Below are 18,779 nucleotides of genomic sequence, written 5' to 3' on the forward strand. Positions count from 1 at the left end.
CTGGAAAGGCAATCAGGGGTAAATGACTTACCCAGGGTTATGCAGCTAAGATGTGTCAAGTATCTGAGGTTGGATTTGAATTTAGGTCCTCTTGACTCCAGGGCCAATGCTCTATCCACTGCATCACTTAGTTGCTCTTAGGAGCTTTCTGAGAAAGACCAGACAGCTAGGAATCTGTGACAGAGATGTCTGATGTATTTGAAAAGTGATCTGAATGATCTCAAAGGACCCTTGGCTAGGATAAGAGCATATACCTTACAATTGTTTGGTTCTCAATGGCTGAAGGAATGGGAAAATTTTGTGTGTGTGTGTGTGTGTGTGTGTGTGTGTTTGTGTTTCAAAAAATTGTCTTTGAGGGGAAAAAAAGGCAGCAAAGTCCAGATGAGTGGCAGAGGCAGGTTTAATGGCGTTAATTTTTTTTTGTTTGTTTATTTTTACATTCTAATGAGCCAAACCAAAAAAAAAAATGCAGGTAAAAAAAAGTTTAATCACACAGCACTTTATACAGATATTATAAGCAATAGAGCATTCACATCTCCACATGAACAATGAACGCACTTTGAAGCATGGCCCCACCAGTCAATCCTGTTTAGTTCTTAAATACTGTACAGAATAGAATCAAGTCTTCAAACGCCACCCACAGTCCTGCCTCTGACCACTCTCCCCACTGCTGCTGCTGCTGCTGCTGCTGCTGCTGCTGCTAGCTGGTTATAGTACAGCACAGTTGTGGAGTCAGCTTAAGGCTAACAAGATGCATCATGCTTTGGCTTTTTTTTTTTTTGTCTTTTTCTTAAGTTTAAGGTTTTTGCTTTTATGAGATTTTAGCTTTTTTTTTTTTTTTAAACCTTAAATATTACAATACATACACCAAAAAATTACATAGCTGCAATGTGCTCAATAGCAACCTCATAACCTGGAGCTTCACATTATCAAAAGCTTAGAAAATGTGTAAACCTCTGTGCGTGTCTTGGGAGAGGTGTGAGTCCCCAGCCGGCCACAGCTCACAACACCTGCAGATAGAACCAGCTGGGTGCCTCACTCTCACACCAGAATGGATTGGCTGCTGAGGAAGGGAGCTTCTCTCTGGTATGAGCTTCATGTTACCTTTCCATGTTGTCAAGTGGCTACTATAATGACAGGGGCAGAGTCCCTAGCATTTTATTTCTACCTTCCTGCTGTACTTTCACTCCTGGGTGGTGCTAAGAGGGAGCACTTGTATTTTTAGTTCAAAAAGTTTTTGAGCTTAAGGAAACCAAAGCTGCTTATTCTCCCATTTGGTAGGGTCTGGGGTCAGCAAGGCACCTATAGCTTTTATCTCCCCATTAAATCCATTATCCTTATCCTCATTCCATAGTACTAAGCCATCCCTTTTATGTGCTACTGCCACCTCATAGGTAATGAATCTAACACAGGTAAGGTTTTGAGAGCATGGTGTGACTAATGGGGCAGTCCTCAGGAAGTCTCTAAGGAACAAATGATCTGCTTGGGACATAGATAGGAGATAGCAGATTCTGGAGAGGGCAACAGGGGAGCCCATCAAGAGGGCATGGGGACCGCAGGAGCAGGGCTTCCCCTGCTACAATGAATGTGAGGTACATCCACAGCTCCAGAGATCAGGTCTTACCCCTTAAGAGAACATTCAGACCTAAGGACATCCCCCATATTATTCTGGGAACTTTCCGTGGCAAAGGAGAAACCGGGCTTTTCTGTTTTGTTAGGAAGAACAGAGAGAAGAGGAGAAAAAAACTCAAAAAACCAACCTAGGAAGTTCAGATTCTCTTTGTTGCAAAAGAACCTCTTGCTCTAAGACAGCTTCAGACCAGGAATGGGAAGTGCACCTAGAAGCTCCTTTCACTTCAGCATCACTCACCTTGAGGGGATGAGGGCAGGAGGGGCCCTCTCTTTGGGGATGGAAAAAAAGGAGAAGAAGGGAGACTCCAGGAGAGGGAGTGAGTAGGCAGCAGGCCACCCTCTCCCCATTATGTCCACTGTTTTTTCAATCTGGGAGTTGCTACTTGTCCTCGGTACCCTCAGGGATGCCTGCCTCCACCAGGGTCGCCCGGAACTGTGCCAGGACCCCTTTGATGCTCTTGATAAAACCCTTAGAGAGTGGAAATAAGGGGAAGCCGATGTCTGGGTAGCCACTCTTCTCCGGTAGGAAGCTTCGGTAACTCTTCCTCCGCTTCTTTGGTTTGACACTGGGTGGCGCGGATGAGTCTGGGGTAGCCTCAGGAGTCTGCTCTGTAAAGTCCTTGCTAACTGAGGGTGCTGGTCCCTGGGCACCACCCTCAGAGTCTGAACCTTGGGAGGCGTCACCAGCAGCCACTCCTGCTTCCTCTGGCTCTTCTCGGCCAGAGTCAGATAACTCAGTAGTTGTGGGTGGCTCGGGTGAGCTGCTGTCCCCGGGGGCCCCATTAGGCAGCTCCTGGGCCCGCTCAAGGAGGGCATGGGTCTCTAGCCAGGATTCAATTCGGTTCACCAACCGCCAGCCTCCTGTACTGAAATGCTGCCGGATCTCCTGCTCGAAGACTTCAGGTGGACGTCGCAGCAGCTGTGTCATAGACTGTACCACTCGGATTAGTGCCATTTCATTATAGCAGCGGCTATTCTCGTAGCCCTCCTGTAAGCCCCGGTCACTATCAAACCCTGCTTCATTGTAGTAAGGTTCATTCACCAGGATCAGGCCTGTAGGATTAATTCAGAGAATGGAAAATGTAAGGGAACAGGTGAGATATCCAAAGGAGAAGCCAGGGCCAAACTATGTTAAAGGACATTTGATTATCTACCCACCATCATGTGGATTAAGCCTTTTTTTTTCAAGGAAAGTTAACTATTCTAGCTCATTGCTAAACAATACTCTTGTCCACTACACTGTCCTATTTCCATGCCCTGTCAAATCAATTCATCCCCATCTCAAGCAGTTTGGCTCAATTTAGAAAAATCTGGAATAATGAACGTTAGTCCTCCAAACCCATTTTTAATTTTGCTCAATTAAGAATTTAAGGAAAAAGGTATTATAATTGCCCCAAAGTTAACTCTTCCAAAGAAGCACAGGGTTCAAATCTCTCCCACAAACAGTCTTTCTGTTATCTCCCAAGTGTCACTGATTTACCTTGGATGGAGATGAGCACCTGTAGAAGGCTGGATTTGCTGGTCCACCTTTCTGTTCCCTAAAATACATATAGAATAGTGAGTAACAAACAGCCCAAAGACATTTGACTTGCTCTTCCATCCCCATTTTTTATCTTAGGAACTCACTCACCTTTCCAATCCATGTGCCTAGTAGACTGACACACACCTTCCCATTGTCATAAAGGTTGGGGTTTAGCCGCCCACTGCACTGGGAGAGGTAGCAAAAGTGGGGTGGCACAGCAGGGTAAATGTTGGGGAGCTGGATGTCAAACAGGAAGAGACCATCTTCATATGGGGTTCGAGTAGGACCTTTAATCAGGGCTGAGAAGAGGTCCTTAAAAAAAAAAAAAAAAAAAAAAAAAAAAGCAAGATCAAAGATTATTGGAATTAGCCAGGACATGCTGCACTTTTCCACAGTAGCCTGAGCCATCAGAATTATGACCTTAAAAGTCTGGTGGATATAGTCACTTAGTACCTTTTTACTACTATTTCCCTACCCAAATCTTTTTCCTGGATTCTTATAAATTTGTGATATCCAGGGGGAAAAAACAAAATAAAACTGTGTTTCCCCACAACCCTTTTATCTCACAATAAGGTAAAAGAAAGAAGGCATTTTTCAAGATTTGACAATGTTTAAAGGGAAGTTTTCCAGGTTGCCTTCTAAATTATAGAAAACTCTTCTACTGAAAGAGTGAATACTTAAAAAGAATACAATTGGAACTTTAAAGAAACAAAATTGCCTTTTGCAACAAGGAATACATCTTAACAAACATTTTGGAAACAACATCTGGGATCATCAATTACCATAAGCATTTTTGTAACCAGAAGAGATACTAAAGCCTTAAACAATTGATTAGAAATCATGGGCATTTTTCTGCCCTTCTTTGTGGAGATTGGTACTGTGTAAATGACTGATATTAAGTCCTTGGTCTCAAGCTCCTCTGTGGCTGAAAAAGAATATTTTTTCCCCACAGGAAGCTAAGAGGATCAGGACCCAGCAAGTGACAGTCTCTGATGACAATTCTACTTTGGTGGAAAATAAGTGTCCTCTACTTGCCATTCGGTCCTCAAAGGTTTTGACCATGATGCCATCTGGAAGCGAGGTAGCAAGCAGTGCCATCTCTTTCCTCACTGTGCTGAAGAACTTTTTGGCTTCTGGTGGCTGAAACTCAATCTTCTTAAATGAATGATTAACTGGAGGTGAGAAAGATCAGTTATTTCATCAATATAGAGAACTCTGGGGAGATGTATCTAGAATGTAATGGGTAGGGGAAAGACTGGCAGCCAGGGGAAGCCCAGGTCACTGGGAAGAAGTGCTTCTCACTTCGTGGCTTGGTATTTTCCCCCAAACAGATGAATAATATACCCTTTATCTGACTCATCCTTTTTCTCTCCAATCAGAATTATTTGACTATGTTTAAAATCTCTTCACCTCCAATGGGGCTTTGAAGAAACAGCAAGTCAGAAGCATGACACAGGGATTGGAAATGGAGTGAAGTGCCCCCATTAAAACGGGGATAAGTCAACTCAGAAGGAACCCAGTGGGAACAAACAAGGGGAACAAGCAAAACCAGGGTGAGGGGCCAACTTACAGGGTGCGAATTCCAGTACAGAGAAGACCTCGCCCTTGGCACTAGTGAAAGTGACCCCTGGCTTGCCACCACATTGCTGGCAGAGCACTGGGGTCTCACTGGGCCACTCTGACCGAACAGGAGACTGAGCCTCAGCTTTTTCCTCCTTGCGCTCTGCCTCTGGCATAGCCTCCATTTTTTCCTCCTCAGCAATGGCCACATTGTCTAGTGTCTTTTTCAAATTTTCTTGGAGTTTCTTGATGTCATCTAGGAATTTCTTCTCCCGGGTGGGCTTCTCAGGTTCCACAGTGGGTGAGGTGGGGGAACCAGTAAGGAGTTGTTCAACTGTCATGTTCTTGAGACTTTCCAGTATCTTGATGGCCTCCTTCAGTTCTCGGAAACTCTTTGGGGGCCCTTCCTTGCTGGCTTTCTCCATGAGCCCGGCTACAGGTGCAGCCATGGCGACAGCTCCCTGGATAGCGGCGGCGGCGGCCACGGCCTCTTCGCTGATGGCCACTCCCTTGTCCTCTTCGGTGGTGACTGGCAGTTCCGTAGGAGGCACGAGGGGCTCATCTCCCTTGGGGTGCTCATCCTCCATCAGCCCATTGTCTGTTTCCCAGCTGTCACTTTCGTCCTCCCACTCATCAGAGGAGGCTCCGCTGGTGCTACCATCTACAGAATCGTAGTCTGACTCCTCGATCTCTGACTCGATGTTATACAAGTGCTGGGCAGAGGAGGGGAAATACAACGGCAGCTCAGATTTGCAGGGTCTGGATGTGGAAGTCACAACCCCACCAATGGAAAAGCGTTCTGAAGGGGCTCAAGGCAGGCTATTTACTGTTAGGGCTACCATGGCTTGTGCTCTCACTGTACTGTTATATAACACACATGTGTTACCTCCTTTCTTGGCTATGCTAAGTCAATTCAGAAGGAACCCAGTGGGAACAAACAAGGGGAACACTCAGGAGTCTCAGCCCATCTTCTTCAATTTGGTTTGGAACAAACTGGTCTTCTCTAAACCATTAACTTGATTCTTTCATTCTCCCTTGGACTTGGGAAGAGAGTACTGTCTGGATACCTAACTAGTGCTCCTGGTTCCACCCTGGCCCAAGGCTCTCTGCTTTGCTAAGCATCTGCCCGATTGGGCTGAGGGGCCCAAGGGGAAAACCAAGGCAAATGAAGTGTGGATCAGCTGACACTGCAGCAGTGTCCCCTTTGTGGGGACACATTAGGGACCCTGGAATAAGTGACATAAGGGGGAGGTGAGAACATAGAAGACTGTGTCACATACTGTTCTCTCTCCCCAGATGGCCTCAGATAGGATGGTTAAGATCCAAAACCTACTCTAGACTAGAAGAATTAGTCCATTAAAGCTCAGGCATGAAAGCAAGAGAATGGTATCAGGTAGTCACTTAGACTAATAAAGAATGGGGATTTGGTAAGTATATGTGTCTTGCACCTGCTACTTTATTACACAAACTACCTTTCCTTGCAATTCCTTTTCTGTTTACTTTTCATGGGAGCCTGTGTTTATCAGGGAATACCAATATAAAGGTTCATCTTTTCTTCAGATTGGTAAAAGGGAAATACGGGGTAAATGCAAAAAAGAGCCAAACAAATATGGAAAATTTTCTATGAGTCTAAAGTTTAGGGAAACTATCAAGTGAGACAAGACTAAATTAGATAGGGCTCGGATCTGGATTAACTCGGGGCAAAGTGAAAAGGGTGTTTTTATTCCTTCTTTCCTGTTTTCTCTTCCCAATCAGACCTTCCCCTTTTATTATCTATCCAAGACCCCTGAAGAAACTGAAAAGAAAAAGACCTATGACATTAAAACTAATTCTGGTGTAGGAGAGGAAAAAATAATGAAAAAGAGAAGGCTAAGAGTTTTTCTTTCTAGTTTTCTAGTACATGAAAGTATAAAGTAGAGCACAAAACCTTCTAATCAGACTACAGGCAACTAATCAGGCTTATTGAGAGTCTCTCACCTGGGGTAAGATGATTGTTTTTGAATTGTCGGCCCATACCACCTCCACCTTACTGCTGACATCCACACGGGCCACCTGGCCTACTGATGGCTGCGAGGCAAAAAGAAACAGCCTTGGGTCATGGATTACCTTCTTAGGAGGCAGGAGGGAGCTGGATGAGCTATCTTGTTGAGATATGTAGTATCTGAGTTTTGAGTACTTTAGGGAGCATCAGCTCCTGGAACTCACACAGCATCAACAACTTCTGTCTTGGGACCTCCTGATGGGAGGGTAGAAAGGAGAGCTGCTCCCAGAACCTCTATTTAAGTATCTATGTAAGTATCTTAAGGGCAGGGACTGTCATGTTTCTTTTTCCTAATTATATCCCCAATGCTCATCCCTGTGCCTGATAAATGGCAGATGCTTAATAAATTACTGTATGAGATAGGGGGTATAGACCAGAGGTTTGGGAGCATAGGAGGGAAACAGCTCAGAATCAGGAATAGAAATCTTAATAGTATTTAACTCATGTGGCTTGCTTTTTCAAAAATCTACAAGGGATTTCCCTTGCTCACTGCATAAATGCAGGTTTCTTAATGTGGAATTGAAAGGCAGTACTGTATAACAGAAAGAGCAGTGAAAGCCCGTCTCTACTCCTTGATAGTCATGTGACCAAAGGGGAGCAGTACTGTGCCCATAGTGCTCTGTTGCTGGGAATCATTGAGCCTCATAAATGTTACAGTACATACCACCAACAAGAGGCAGTCCTTTCTGCTGACTGCCCAGCCTCTGCCAGTCTGGGTGACTTGCTATTTCTCAGACTTACTGCACTGGAATGATGGCTCATCTGGGGGTGCCAAGTCTGCCTTTTAGCTGCTTTCCCTGATCAGCTCAAAACAAAGTTCTTGTGTTTTCTCTCTCTTTCTCTCAACTCCTACAGCATTTAATAGTATATTGCTGATACAGGTTTTACCATATCCTTCTTGAGGTTGTCAGTATTTGTAGGTCACTTCCTCTGCTAGACTGATTGCAGATTCAAAGGTAAGGATTAAGGCTTGTACAATTTTGTATTCTCACACTGCCTAGGGAAAGAGTGCTTTGTACATCAGGACGGAGAAGAGACCCATCATCTCAATGATACAGGGAACTCCCTGATGAAAGGTTCCTCTGTCAGCACAGTTCAGCAATGTCTCCCTTCAACTTCTAGTCTCAGTGCACTAGAGCAATAAGTCACCTGGGTAGGTCACAGACATGGCAGAGGCAGTCACTGGATGGATGCCATTTGTCTCTGAAGCCAGCTCTTCCCCTAGCCGAGCATACACCTTGCTATCCCCATACCACTTGGTGTGCAGGGGTACTCAGATAGTTACTGAATGAGGTTCCCCTTATGAGAAGTGAGAGGTAAGCCGTTCCTTTATGTCTCAGGTGTTCTCTTGCAGACAGGGAGTTTTAGCTGATCCTCTGGTTAATAAAATGCCTGAGCACCTATCAAGAATGTGGAACTGAATTATATTTTGATATGACCAGGTCCTGTGTGCTGGAGCCATCTGGTGGCAAAAACAGAGCCTGCAGTCGTTTGATTTCTGTAATCAGACTGGGTCTAAGTAGGAAAAATCTTCTGTTTGCTGTGTCTAATGAATGGGGGTCCTCTGCCCAAGAAAGGCAGATATTCCTGCCCCAGGCTGCCTTAGCTGCAACACTAGAACAGGGATGAATTGATTGAGGAAGTAGACAGCTAGTCAACTGTACCTCATCTTCCTTGGGGCCAGCAGCACCTTCCTCAGCATTGCCTATTCGGATGACTATGTCTGTAGTCCGGAAACGAAAATCTGGGTGATCAGCAATGTCATAAACGCTCACGTCCTCTTCTTCTCCAATTAGCTTAAATCACAGAACAGATTATTATAGCCAAGTTACTCTTTAGACCAGGGGTGGGGAACTTCTAATGTAGTATGGACCACATAAGGCCCAGAAAATCTTGCATAATCAAAAGGAGCTGAGAGCTAGGTACAACAACCTCCCACCACTTGAGTTGTATAAGTTGATAATTTTGTATGGCCCATAAATGACATTATAAATATCCAAAAGGTCCTTGGCAGAAAAAAAAAGGTTCCCCATCGCTGCTCTAGACCAAGGACCCCTCACTCTTCCCTATACTATTCCTTACAAGCAGAGTTCATTCTATGAGAGAAAGAAACAGTTATACACTCACCTCCACATCATCCCCACTTGGCCGAAGCTTGAACCACTTCACCATGCAAGTTCGGCCAATGTGATCTCCAGATTGTACCACCCCGTAAACAGCTGGATCTGGACAACTCTGGACTACAATTCATAAAAAAAACAAAGTGATGGGCTAAGAAATTCTGGAGTATAAAAGCTTACCTCAACTCTCATCCTGAATTCTGGCATGAGGCCTAATATCTATTTCCTGCCTGATTCAGATCTTTTCTTCTTGTCCCAAACCCCAAGGTGTGACTATCTACTTAGAAGAGTAATAACTCCTTCAATCACCACCCCAATCCCATTTTAATTTTTGGTAGAGAATCCCCCCAAATGAGCTCTTTTTCTTCTACGACCTCTAGCCCCTCCCAAACGGGGCTCCCAAACTAGGCTGCCTCCTACCTCTCTTATCTACGACAAAGTCCCCTGGACAGAATTCATTGTTGTCCAAGTGATGCACAGGGAAAAGCTCATTTGAACGGATGTTGGTTTCTACTGTGCCATCTTGCCACATCACATCTGCTGAGGTCATTGTAGTCACCACCTCCACTGCCACCCTATTAGGAGAGGGGCACCAGTGAGTTAGTATGCAGAGACTCATTGCCCTCCCTCCCCACTCCGTCCCCCAAGAGGGTCCTCATGTCAACCAGAAAACATGAAGGTTCCAATTTTAGGCTCTCCTGGAAGGCCCAGAGAATTAATGTCTGGACATTAGAGACTCTGCCTATATTATCTAAGTCCCTTCTATTTTCTGTAAACTCTTTGGACGCAACCTGGGCATATGGAGATCACTGGCTCCTATAGGCTGACCTTGGTATTGATCATTCTTCCTTTCTAGACCAATATGTGCAGTACTTTGCTCACCAACTGCCTCCTAAATAACCTGAGTGGTGAGTAGCTGAGAATCCCCAAAAGTGAGTGTGTGAGCCACAAATGAGATAGTGATCTCAGTTGTCTTGCAGATCAAATCAGATTAGTTAAGCCAGCTTCCAGTCATTTCATTGCTTACCTGTCTCCTGGCTTGAATTCTCGAGATACCTTAGTCTTCTTTTTCTTGTGCTTTCGCTTCAAGTTTTTGATAGATAAGGGGATGCTCTTCTTCCGCCCAGGGCCACTGCCACTCTGGGAGGAGGCAGTAGAACTAGCTGAAGAAGTCACTGAGCTTGTGTCATCTGTATCATCAGCTGCCTCATCATCTGCATCCTGTTCCATTGACTGCAATCTGTAGTCTGTGGCTCCCTCTTCTTTGAGCAGAAATGGGGACTGTCGTTCCATTGTGTCATCAGACACCTCTAGACCTTCATCCTGAATTTCAACTGGGTTGACAGAGCCATTGGGAGATTCATCAGGATTGGATGGATCTATTGTTTCACTCTTGGCCCTGGATTCCCCTTTATCAAGGTCCCCATCAGGATGATCCCCAGGGCCAGGGGAATCTGGGGAGCAGGACATGATCTTCACAATTTGCTTCTTCAGCAACCGCTTTACCTGGAGAGGTTGAGGCATGGAGGAGGGAGAAGTACTAAGGTCAGAATGGCAGAATACCCACATCAGAATAACCCAATAGAGCTAGGGTGGGTCAAAAACAACTAGCCCAAGTAATATGTAGATTTGCAAAAGAAACAAATATGAAAAGAATAAGGCAGCTGCTCACTAAGGCCTAAGACCCAAACTTATTCTCTACCTCCCTGCTGCTGCTGAAAATGGATATCCATAGCTACCCACTTCCATCTCACTGGGTGTACCTTTTTGGCCACAAAGCCCTCGCCTAAGACACAATTTCTTTCAGGGCATTCACAGGTGATCTTGGCTGGCTCCACTTTGGCTGGGAAAACGTAAAGACAACGTTCCCCAAGTTGCCGCTGGGCATGGTCAAAACACCCAAGACGTTTCACTCTGTGAAAGGGAATTAGAAAAGATGTGAAGTAGTAGAAATTTTGAGGGGGAGGCATTGTATTAGAACCTTCTTGTGACTGAGCTTAAAGTCTTCAGGAGATTTGCTGGGATCAACACTGGGACCTGGAGAAAAAAGACTTACCGCGCCAAATTCTCCTGTGTGATAACTGATGGTGGGGGGCTGACACTATCTGTACCTCCTGGACAGAAACTTTTGGTAATCCATGTGACTTTCAACTCCACGACCTGTACCTAGGGTGGGTAGAAAGGGCCAGTATTAGAACAGATTTTTAGTGGCTTTTATTAAAAAGAGCTCCCCCCCTTCCACCCCCAAAGCTTAGCTGGGATTCAGGAGCTGGCAGACAACCTGGGAATGTGGAATCTAATACTAATAGGCCCTGGACTAGTTCCCACCCTGAAGTAATAATAACCCTTCTCCAAAGACACATCATTCACAGAATGTTAGAGCAGGAAAAGATATTATAGGGGACTAGTCCAAATTGATTATTTTACAGCTGAAGAAATTGGGGCTCTCAAGAGATTATGTGAATCTTACAGACCATCTAATCCAACCCCCTGATTCTACAGATGAGGAAATTGAAGCCCAGAGAACTTGAGCAATTTATTCAAAGCCATACTGTTAATAAATGGCAAACTTAAGGATTTGAACCCGAGGGACTTCTGATTCCAAATACAGTAATCTTTCCATTAGATTAGAAATATGATTGCTTAATTCGCAGTCCAATGTTAGAGAATTGTTTCTACTACATCCTAATGCGCAGATGGGATTATTTATCATTATCTTACTCTACCTTACAAAGTACATAATTGTTCACTCTAGCCTTACTCAGATAACAAAAAGTCATATTGTAGGAAGATTCCTCAACCAACAAGAATTCATTTTGTCATCAAATACTCAGCTTCCTATAGTGAACCCCTTTGCCACAGAACCTTTAAAAATCAAAATAATTCTGGGGCTTGGTAGTCCTGGGATAAATTAAATCATGATATTATTTCTCCAGAAAGACTTTTTTCCAGAGTTCCAAAGTAATCCCTGATTGACCCTACCTCCTCTACTACCACTCGGAATTTGCTCTTGGTGCTAAGCACAGGTTTGACACCCGATAGCCACTGTACACTGGAGAAGACCTTGGAGGGGCCAATGAGCACCTGGCCTGGGTAGAAGCCATAAGAATCATCGAAGAAGAGGCCCTGCAGAAATAATGAGAGAAAAACTGGATTTTCAGCAAGGGTCTGACAGCAGTCTACCCATGATGCGTCTTCCTCCCTCTTCACATACATGCATACATTGATAGCACCCCCTCCAATGAAACATTCACACACACACACACACACACTCACTCACTCACTCACAAACATATTCAAACTCACATAAACACATTCACACAGGTACCACCTCACATGTTCACTTCACTATTCCCCAAGACAAGTCCTCATGTGTCAGGAAGCCATGCCCTTGGAATGAACAATTGGAAGGGGGTATTAGTGAGCTGTCTGCTTAGCAGTACCCTTTCCTCTGTAAGCCCCAAACTCTGAGGGCAGGCGGAAGAGTTTCTGAACCCTAAGAAGCTTCTCTGAGAAAGGAAAGTTACCGAGTCACTGACGTGGGGGCAAACATCATAGAGCTTGGCACCATCTTCTGTGCTCATGGAACACCTGGGAACAAAACAGATTCAAAGTCTGAACAAAAGACTTAAAGAAAGGAATACAGGTGTTCTTTGCTAGTGACACACTGATTGAAGTCCTTGAGGTGGAGCCGGACACAGGAAAACAGCTACTTTGCTTATCAAGATTAATTTAGGTTACCTAGCAAAACAGATACTGATAAAGAGAGTTATCAATGCTTTCAACATACCAAATGATTTTCTTCCCTAACCACCCAACTTTCTTGGCTAAACTAAGCAGAAAACTAATCCTTTATAAATCCAAGAGCTAACTAATTTTAAAGCTTTTAAAAGTATTTTCCTAAATATTACCTTAAAACTAGGCTGCCTCAGGCCTTTTTTCCAAAGGAGGAAGAAACAAAGATTAAAACCCAAACAAATAGGAACATAACATTTGGTTGGGTTTAAGGATCCAATGGCATAGGGATAGAGCTGGACATAAGATTTTATTGATATAGGGAACTCCTGGAAGAGGAAAATCCTTCTATCAATGTAGGTTGGCACCTTCTCTGTCACTTATAGATTTTCAAGAGTTAGCTAAAGCAGGCATAGATTAAGGGCAAGGGTCACACTGCCAAGGACAAGTCAGAGGTCTCAATTCAGCCCAGTTGTTCTTGTGTCTGGAGTCAGTTCCCTATCCATTACATCATACATTTTCTCTCATACCTAAATATCTGAAATATGTCACTGCCTTAGCATATGAACTTTTCCAACAGAAATTCCCTAAAGTACCTCCTGTCCCTGCCCCTGTTCCCCAATTTCCCCTTTCCCAAGGTGGTTGAGTTCCTCTGAGTGAAAGGGAAGGATCTATCTATGGGTAGGGAAGGTACCTGGCTCCATTGGACAACTTCAGGATTATCTGGTTCTTCAAGTCATAGACCTTCCCTAGCCAGCAGTCATAGGCAATATAGTCCCCATACATGAAAGGCTGTTGATCAAAAAAAAATATTTATAAGAGATGACACAATGTGTGTGCAAACTAGGTTGGCAAATCTTAAGAGATAAAGAGTGTTCATCATCCCACTGGAGCAAGGAGTGGACCTCATCAGTTTGTTATTTGGACCAGATACTAACAGAATTAACATTTTTTTCTCTGAGAACTCTCAATTAGACCTCAAAATGAGGTATTGGGGGAAGCAGGAATTATGTTATCTGAGAACTGCTCACTCCTGGATAAAAAATGGGAAGGAAGAAATGTCTACTTCAGACAGGGCAGCTGAATGCAAGAGAGAAGAAGTTGGGATAGGAGTTGTGGGGGGAAGAGCCTTGAGTCTTGGTTTACCCAGATATGCTGCAGGTCCTTGCTGTTGACAGGATAGAGGATACAGTTGGTACCAACAAGTTTCACAGCACAGTCAATGTTCACATCAATCACAGTCCCACACTGACTATCCTAAAAACAAGGACACACAAGTTCCAGAGTTATAGGCAACAGTGACAGATATATCACAATCCCAAACCTTAAAGCCAATGAGGCTCCATGATATGAGAAATCCTATGGCAAGGATCTCAGTTACAGGTATTGTTGAGGAGATCAGACTTTGACCTCATTTCTCTACACAGAACCAAATATTTAAGGCTCTTCATTAGCCAATATTGATATTTAGAGAAGCACAAGGATGTATAAAGCTGAACTTACACTTGAGCTCATGTGTCGGACTACATCACGAGGTACCACAGAACGATCCTCTAATTTCAACTGCAAAAGAAACAGAAAAAGATGTATATGAAAACCACCTCTGAAAATCGCTTTATTTTTAATCAAACTGAATGGTATAAATAAGAAAAACTCACAGATCATTTAATATTTAAATTTAATCGATGGTTTCAACTTCTCCAAGATTCCCTCCCCCACATACAATTGCTTAAAAGGAACAAATTTATCTGAGTTCCTTTATTTTCTTTTCTAAAAAAACCCAAAACAACAAAACAAAAAAAAAAAATCCCCACTATAATAAAAATATTACTAAACAATAAAAAAAGCCAAAAGGTGGGAATGTTGGGGAAGGAAATCAGATGCAAAGGGCCTAAATGTGCTTCCTGATCCCTAAATTGAGGTTTAACTGTATATAGAGCCTCAAATTAGGTTAGATCATCTTCGTTGTTGTCATTCTGAAACAACATGGTATCATTGGATACCATGCATTCTAATCTGGGCTATCCCTCCCAAACAGCTGCAACCTCTGCTATTTATCTAAAGAGCAAAAGTATGAAGGGGGTCTGCTGAGTAATTTTCAGGGAAACATGCCTTTGGAGGCTGACCAACTAAAGAAAAAGCATTTATCTTGGTAATCAGTAAACATTAATCATAGTTAACAGCAAAATTAACAACTAGTGGCTTTCTCATATAGTTGCCTGCTTTTCCCCTCTCTCTAACAAACATTATTTCTTCAACTGTATAATGCCTTGTGGAAAACAGCTTTCTATCTGGCCAACTTGGAGAAAAATCTAATCTACCTATTTCTGAAAGCCTAAAGTTGCTCCCAGGCAAACACTTTTCATTATTCTGGTGATAGCTGTATTTTCTGGAGAGCCACAATACTTCTCTACAACGGGAAATAGTATATGATTATTAATGTTGATTATACAATAGGTTTAAACAAAGGATCGACACACACCCCTGAGATGGAAGTGATACACTGCTTCCAACCCCCGGAAACCCTCCAACATGAATCTTCTCAACTCTGTATCCCCAAAGCATTGAATTTTCCTGGTGTGTCAGGAAAATGAAAGTATGGAGGAACTTCACAAAGGTGCAGGCAATGGGAGCAAGATTAGAAGAGATTTGGTTCTCAGCTGGGCTTCATTCTTACATAGGAGAGGGACAGCAGTTTATATACTATATGCCACAAGCAATTCGATGGTCTTTTTTCTAAGACCAGAGCGCCCATTATAGATAAGATACAACCACTTAGAAAGTACAGTGGCATACAAACTCCTAAGTGAGAGAGAGCTATCACACCTGACAGCTAAGAAACCTACTTCATCAACTTTCCAGAGAGGTATAAAATACAAATAGTAGTATTAATCTTCCCACAGTTAAGACAGGTGCCAAGAAGAAAAGCTTTAGAATGTGACAAAAACAAGAGTTATTACACATAACTCATCCCTTGTGTTGTTCTTCCAAAATGAAATATCTTTATTCTTTCTAAAGGAACATTTCTAAAGGATTTTGCTCTCTCTCCAATAACAACAACAAATACACAATATAAACATACAGATCAGGGATCAGGAGACGGTCTATATGAATATACATATAGTGTAAGGAACACTAGCAGCAATGAAACTAGCCTTTTCTGTATGCTGGGAAGAGTTGCACACAATCTAAGGTGGAAATAAAATATACCTATTATTTAGTGATACTAACAACTCACATCATTTTCCTTCTCCTAAGCTCACAACTTTCCCTATTTCTTCTTCCTCCGTTTTTCCCCCCTATATATCTGTCCTGTGGGATCAGGGAGACCAGTCCTTGTCCTCTAAGTCTACTATGCCTATGTTCTCACTTATCTTTGTTCTGTAGTCTGCTCACTTTCTCTCACTTGGCCCTGTTCTCACTCCTATTCTAGTCTTTTATGGCAGGTCCTGGACTTATAAGTCTTTTCTTGTAAAATAAAGAAAGAGCACATTCATTAATTTTCTGTTTCTCCTTATCATAACTAAGGGAAGATGTAGTATTCCACAAAGTTAATCTCAAAGTACTAACTGATTTATATTAATTGTCCAGTATTTGTTCTATTCTTTTTTGTAATATGAGGTAAGTTCTAAAAAAAGAAAATCTAATTATTTTTGCCTTTATTTATAGATCAGAAGTCAGGAATATAAGTAGAAGAAAAAAACTGGGCCCAAGTTTGAGACAGTAAATTTTATGTTTCTTCCATACCAGTGATATCATTTTCAACATTAAAAAGTCACAATTGACACTTAAATTTCTAAGAAATTTCAGTGCTAGAAAAACCAAGCCAGGAATTGAGATACACTAGTAGGGAAAGCTTGTCCTGGTACTGGACAGAGATGACTGGCATAAAGTGTCTGGCTTATTTAATAGGAAGCTCTCAAAGTTCCTTTCCTTTCTAGTTGAATTACTTCATTTTCATCTCTATTTTCTGAGAAATAAACAGTAATGTAGAGGGTATACAAAGGTAATACAAAATGCTTATTCAAAGCATTTATACTTTATTACTGCATTCTTGAAAGGACAACACTATTTCCAATGTACAGAAGCAAAGAGTTACATAAGCACTGTACTAAAGCAGAGATACAAAAAACATCTAAGTGATGAAAAGTTGGAAGTATCAACAAGAGGACTGATTCTCTTTTTCTCTTTGAGAAATCAGCTACTAATATTATAGAGAAAGAATTAATTAGAAACTCTACCTTCATACCATGTTGGGGCTGGGAGTTCTTGCTAGAAAGTCTGATTGTTCATCAAGTTTTGAAGCTCTAAGCCAGTGCTTCCTCAATTTTTTGGTGAAGAAAAGTTATTTTTTTTGTACCTCTGAAGCGGTACCTTCTAATCAGGTGAGATGGAGGAAGGAAGCAGAGAATAACATGTACACATAGAGGTACATACAAGGTATTGAGAAAGGCCTCCTGTAGAAGGGGACATCTGAGCTGATTTCTGAAGGAAGCTAGAAATTCTAAGAAATGGAGAACTCATGGAGTGTCATATGTGAGAAATAGCAAGAATGTCAGTCTGGCTGAATCATAAAGAATATAGAGGGGAAAAATGTGTAAGATTGGTAAGACAGGAAGGAATCTTCATGTTGTGAAGAGCTTTACAAGTTAAGAGTTCACAGTTGATCCTGGAGATGACAGGAAGCCAATGAAGTTTAAGGAAGGGGATAACACAGTCAGATTTATACTTTAGGAAAAGATGTACCATAGCATTATGGTAGCTTCAAGGAGGATGAACTAGAGTGGGGAGAAATCTGAGGCAGAGATACCAATTAGGAGACTAAAGTGTATGAAGAGAAGGGGATGATGAAAGAAACCTTATACAGAGAAATTACACAAGGCAAGTAATTAGATATGTGAAGTGAAGAGTCAAGGATGAAATCAAGATTTGGAACTTAAGTAATCTGGGATGACAGTGGTTATCCTGAATGATAATAGGAATGCACTTTTTCGCATCTTTACAAAGAGGGGAGAGTTTTCCTGAGAAATAATAAGTTGTTTTAAATATCTGGCACATTATAGGTCCTTAAATGCTTGTAGATTGAATGTATGTATTCAGAAATGTCCACTTTTTATATATATAATTTTAAAAGCAGTAACAAAAGGTATGTTTTGACTTCATGGAGCTATCACCAAGTCTCCTCTTATTTCCATAACTCTTTATGAATTTCTTTTTTCAGAAAGATGGGTGGGAGATTTGTTAGGGACTTTAACTCTTGATGTGAAAACAGTACTATCTAGCAGTAGCCTTCCCCCTCCAGAGAAATTATACTTGAATAATGAAGAATCCTCTCTCACCCCATTCCTTCAATCTGCAAGAAAATAAAACATTTGAGTCATATAAACAATCTCTATTGGGAGTGGTTCATTAGCACTAGAGGGCACTGTGTAAGCAACTAATTCTCTTTAGGAGTCAGAATAGCAAAGACAAATTGATTATCCACTATTTATACTAGTATTCTGACAAAGCTTAGGACCTATGACATCAGACTGAATACAGATTAACTGCCAGAGGAAAAAAACAAAAACAAAAACAAAAACAAAACGTGTGCTAGATACAAATGGACATTGAAGGCAAACAACAAATTTTTTCATTTGTAAAATGGATGGTTGGAATAGTGATCTTTAAGGGTGCTTTTCTATTCTAAAATCCTACAAACCTATGACCAATCAAGACTAGTCAAGTTCTCAAATTCCAAGCACATAGGTAATCAATGGGTGCCTAAGTAGCAGCGTGCATTTCTTAGCAAAGTCCTAGAATCAACAGCTTTGAGAGCTGCTCAGAGCTAAAATGCAAGTTTTTCTAATCTGAGGTTATCCTCCCAAAACAAGGATACACTAATAGATAAGGAATGGAGTTTTCAAGATCAAAGTCCTAGAAATATTAAGATATTTTCATTTTCAGTAAATATCTATAAACATAACCTCAACAGTTTAAAAATAATTGATCTGATCTGATCCCCTCATTTTAGAGGTAGTAAATGGAGAGAGAGAACATTAGACTCGGAATCAAATGATTTAGGTTGGAATCCCTGACACTGGGTTATTATTACTATTAGCAAAATCAATTAAGCTCTCTGACCCTGAGCTTTCTTAGCCATAAAATGAGTATAATAATAGTACCCAAT

General features: G+C 42.0%; 1 protein-coding gene across 1 annotated transcript in view; it reads right to left on the reverse strand.

Annotated features, from left to right (window-relative positions):
• Positions 1-1,763: 1,763 nt before the first annotated feature.
• The window catches only part of UBE2O (ubiquitin conjugating enzyme E2 O), an 80,191-nt gene continuing 63,175 nt past the window's right edge, over positions 1,764-18,779 (reverse strand). Inside the window, exons 2-18 of the mRNA XM_074260810.1 lie at positions 14,114-14,173; positions 13,757-13,867; positions 13,305-13,402; positions 12,403-12,466; positions 11,858-12,001; positions 10,932-11,041; positions 10,639-10,789; positions 9,903-10,381; positions 9,296-9,450; positions 8,883-8,995; positions 8,420-8,551; positions 6,692-6,781; positions 4,725-5,427; positions 4,190-4,326; positions 3,263-3,466; positions 3,113-3,170; positions 1,764-2,685 (exon numbers count right to left, since the gene is read on the reverse strand). Of these exons, the coding sequence (XP_074116911.1) occupies positions 2,012-2,685; positions 3,113-3,170; positions 3,263-3,466; positions 4,190-4,326; positions 4,725-5,427; positions 6,692-6,781; positions 8,420-8,551; positions 8,883-8,995; positions 9,296-9,450; positions 9,903-10,381; positions 10,639-10,789; positions 10,932-11,041; positions 11,858-12,001; positions 12,403-12,466; positions 13,305-13,402; positions 13,757-13,867; positions 14,114-14,173 (3,483 nt within the window). The 3' untranslated portion in view covers positions 1,764-2,011. The remainder of the gene's footprint in view (positions 2,686-3,112; positions 3,171-3,262; positions 3,467-4,189; positions 4,327-4,724; positions 5,428-6,691; positions 6,782-8,419; positions 8,552-8,882; positions 8,996-9,295; positions 9,451-9,902; positions 10,382-10,638; positions 10,790-10,931; positions 11,042-11,857; positions 12,002-12,402; positions 12,467-13,304; positions 13,403-13,756; positions 13,868-14,113; positions 14,174-18,779) is intronic.

This window comes from Sminthopsis crassicaudata, chromosome 4 (assembly GCF_048593235.1).
Source record: "Sminthopsis crassicaudata isolate SCR6 chromosome 4, ASM4859323v1, whole genome shotgun sequence".
NCBI classification, from domain to species: domain Eukaryota; kingdom Metazoa; phylum Chordata; class Mammalia; order Dasyuromorphia; family Dasyuridae; genus Sminthopsis; species Sminthopsis crassicaudata.